General features: G+C 38.9%; 1 protein-coding gene across 1 annotated transcript; it reads right to left on the reverse strand.

The window, feature by feature from the left end:
• Positions 1-771: 771 nt before the first annotated feature.
• On the reverse strand, positions 772-1,203 carry LOC139871495 (secreted RxLR effector protein 161-like). The gene has a single exon (XM_071859199.1). It carries the CDS (start codon positions 1,201-1,203, stop codon positions 772-774), a length of 432 nt encoding a protein of 143 aa, XP_071715300.1.
• Between the last annotated feature and the right edge of the window lie 2,391 nt (positions 1,204-3,594).

The following is a 3,594-nucleotide window of genomic DNA, read 5'->3' on the forward strand; positions in this document are numbered from 1 at the left end:
TTTTTATAACTGTTTTACGAAATAGACACAAGTAATTGAAACTACATTATATGATTGAATGATCGAAATCGAATATGCCCCTTTTTATTAAGTCTGGTAATCTAAGAATTAGGGAATAGACACCCTAATTGACGTGAACTCTAAAGATAGATCTATCGGGCCCAACAAGCCCCATCCAAAGTACCGGATGCTTTAGTACTTCGAAATTTATATCATGTCCGAAGGAGGATCCCGGAATGATGGGGATGCTCTTATATGTATATTGTGAATGTCGGTTACCAGGTGTTCAATCCATATGAATGATATTTTTGTCTCTATGTATGGGACGTATGTTTATGAGAAATGGAAATATGAAATCTTGTGGTCTATTAAAATTATGAAATGATTATTTATGTTAAACTAATGAACTCACCAGCCTTTTGGTTGACACTTTAAAGCATGTTTATTCTCAGGTATTAAAGAAATCTTCCGCTGTGCATTTGCTCATTTTAAAGATATTACTTGGAGTCATTCATGACATATTTCAAAATACGTTGCATTCGAGTCGTTGAGTTTATCAAGATCATTATTAAGTCAATTATAGTTGGATATATTATGAAATGGTATGCATGGCTGGCAACTTCATATGTAATGAAAGATTGTCTTTTCAAAACGAATGCAATGTTTGTAAAATATATCATATAGAGGTCAAGTACCTCGCGATGTAATCAACTGTTGTGAATCGTTTATAATCGATACGGACTTCGTCCGGATGGATTAGGACGGGTCCTTTCACTCTTGGGCTGCCATCGCTGATGCTCGGTATTCTGCCTCCGTAGATGATAATGATACTGTCGGTTGTCTCTTACTACACCAAGATATTGATCCCGACCCAAGCATAAACACATACCCAGTAGTTGATCGACGAGTATCATAGTCTCCTGCATAGTCAACATCACAATAGCCGACTAGCTTGCAATCTCCACCTGCTTTGAACATCAAACCATAGCCAATAGTATTCTTCACATACCTCATTATTCGACGAACGGCTTCAAGATGATGTTTCTTAGGATCTTGCATATAACGACTCATTACACCAACAACAAATGAAATGCCAGGTCGTGTTAGTGTCAGGTAGATCAAACTTCCCACCAATTTTCTATACATCGTGGTATCTTCAAGATCCTTTCCTTCATGAGCACTTAGCTTAATGTTCAGCTCCATGGGTGTTGAGATTGGCTTACATTGGTGCATCCCGAACTTCACCAGTAAGTCAGCAGCATATTTTCATTGATGAAGAAGTATTCCATCATCGGTTCAATCAATTTCTAAACCAAGAAAATGCTTGAGATGACCGAGATCTCTCATTTGAAACCGAACACACAAATTCTCTTTAATTTGGATAATTTCTTCTTCATAATCTCCACTAATGATTAGATCATCAACATAGACTAACACAATGGCAAGCTTCTGTTTCTCGACCTTTACAAATAAGCTCGAGTCTGCAGTTGTTGATGAATAACCATTATGAGTAAGAAATTCAGCAATCTTACCGTACCAAGCCCTTGGTGCTTGTTTCAAGCCATATATAGCCTTCCGAAGCTTGCAAACGAAGTCAGGATGATCTTTACTTTGAAACCCCATCGGTTGGTTCATATAGATTTCCCGATCCAATTCTCCATGTAGGAACGCGTTTTTCACATCCATTTGCCACAAGCTCCAATTTTTTATAGCAGCAAGTGCTAATAAGACTCGAACAGTAGTTAGCTTTGCTACTGGACTGAAAGTCTCTTCGTAATCGAGTCCGTATTGTTGTGAGAAACCACATGCAACTAAATGAGCCTTATTCCTTTCTATTGAACCATCTGTTCGACGTTTTATTTTGAACACCCATTTACACGAAACGGGTTTAACATCAGGAGGCTTAGCTACAAGTTCCCATGTTTGATTTCTTTCCAGTGCTTCAATCTCTTCTTTCATAGCCTTAACCCATGCTTGATTTTCACTAGCTTCTTCAAAGGATTCTGGTTCTATAGCTTCCTCATCTTCGGCTATGGCAACGTTTGCATACCTAGGGTTTGGCTTTTTAATTCTTTCTGATCTTCTCAATGTAACAGGAGTGTTGCACCTTGGTCAGTTTGATCCCCTGACCTATTAGACACTCCTGTTTGCCATGGATTTTGAGACACGTCATTTTCAACATCTTCACTACTTATTGAAATCTTCATATCTTGATGAAGAATTTGAGAGGTAGCCATTACTTCTTTGAATTCACTTGAATCTGACAATGCTTCACTACTTGTCGACCACCATGAAGAAGCTTCATCAAACACAACGTTTCGAGATGTGTATGACTTTCCGGTTGTTGGATCACAACACCTCCACCCTTTTCGTTGGCTATCATAACCTACAAAAATACATCGTACGGCTGTAAGACCCTAATATTTATTGTACATAGAGTATAAATGGCGTACATGAAGTGTATGATGCAGGGCGTAAATTATAAGCTCAGAAACTGCCCAGACCAGTGTGCGCGCCGCGCACCATAAGGTGAGCGCGCCGCGCACTATGCCTGCGACAGTTTTCTGTCTTTTTCTATTTTTAGTTTAATGAGGGGCTTTTTGGTCATTTCACTTGAGGCCGGATCTGTGGACTTATCAGCTGGTTTGGATCCATTGTTGGATCATTTTCACATCCACAAACACACTCTCAACTATCTAGAGAGAGGGGGAGATTTCTAGAGAGAGAATTGAGGTTTTGGAGAAGAAGAAGCTTGGTTTGATCAAAAGCTCAAGTGTTAAAGTTGTTCACCACGTTCCTAGCTACGTTTTGGTTATTGTGGTAAGTTCTAACTCCTAATTTCATTGTTTGATTTTGATATTTAAGTTAGGGTTTGAACTTAAATTGTAGATAAACCCATTTAAACTCTTGAAGTGAGTTTAGTGATGCTAGTGATCGGGTTTATGGTTGTTGTTGGTGGGTTTTGGGTTGGTGAACAAATTGGCCATGATTAGGACTTGTAATTGGGTTTAATCACTATGTTTAGTGATTATGGAAGTGTTGGAACCCATTATAGTGTATTTGAAAGACTAATTTTGAAATAAGTCAAAATTAGGGTTTATGGGTGATTTTGAGAATCATATGTGTTTAACACTGACGATTGGGTTAAATTGGCATATAAGGACCATTCTCACTTGTGTTAGTGATTATTGGTTAGTTTGGGCGCGTTTTGTGTTTGTAAGTGCAATTGGTCAAATTTGCACTAAGTGTCGAATTGAGTTGGTTTGTAAATCCACTCTAAGTGTGTTGTTGTATTTGTGATAATGGAATAGGTACTTTCCATTGACGGGTTGCGGATTATTCGGTGGCATTCATCAAGGCGACAAGGTGAGTGTTAATATCCTATGTGCATATGTATGTGTAGGATGGGTGCGGGTCGGGTGAAGTGGTTCTCGGTTATAGAGCTCACTTCACATATAGGTGGAATTGATGGACTTGTGTATAGGTCCAATTGGCACGGTTGTGCATTTTGGTTGACCACCTTTAGCGAAGTGCACATTTTGTGTGTACGTTATGAAACGCGGTTGTGATGTGGATGATATAACCCCAATGGCG

The sequence above is a fragment of the Rutidosis leptorrhynchoides genome, chromosome 10, assembly GCF_046630445.1.
Source record: "Rutidosis leptorrhynchoides isolate AG116_Rl617_1_P2 chromosome 10, CSIRO_AGI_Rlap_v1, whole genome shotgun sequence".
Classification (NCBI taxonomy): domain Eukaryota; kingdom Viridiplantae; phylum Streptophyta; class Magnoliopsida; order Asterales; family Asteraceae; genus Rutidosis; species Rutidosis leptorrhynchoides.

Coding starts and splice junctions, on each gene's coding strand:
- LOC139871495 (XM_071859199.1), bottom strand. CDS start 1,203: ATGGAGCTGAACATTAAGCTAAGTGCTCATGAAGGAAAGGATCTTGAA.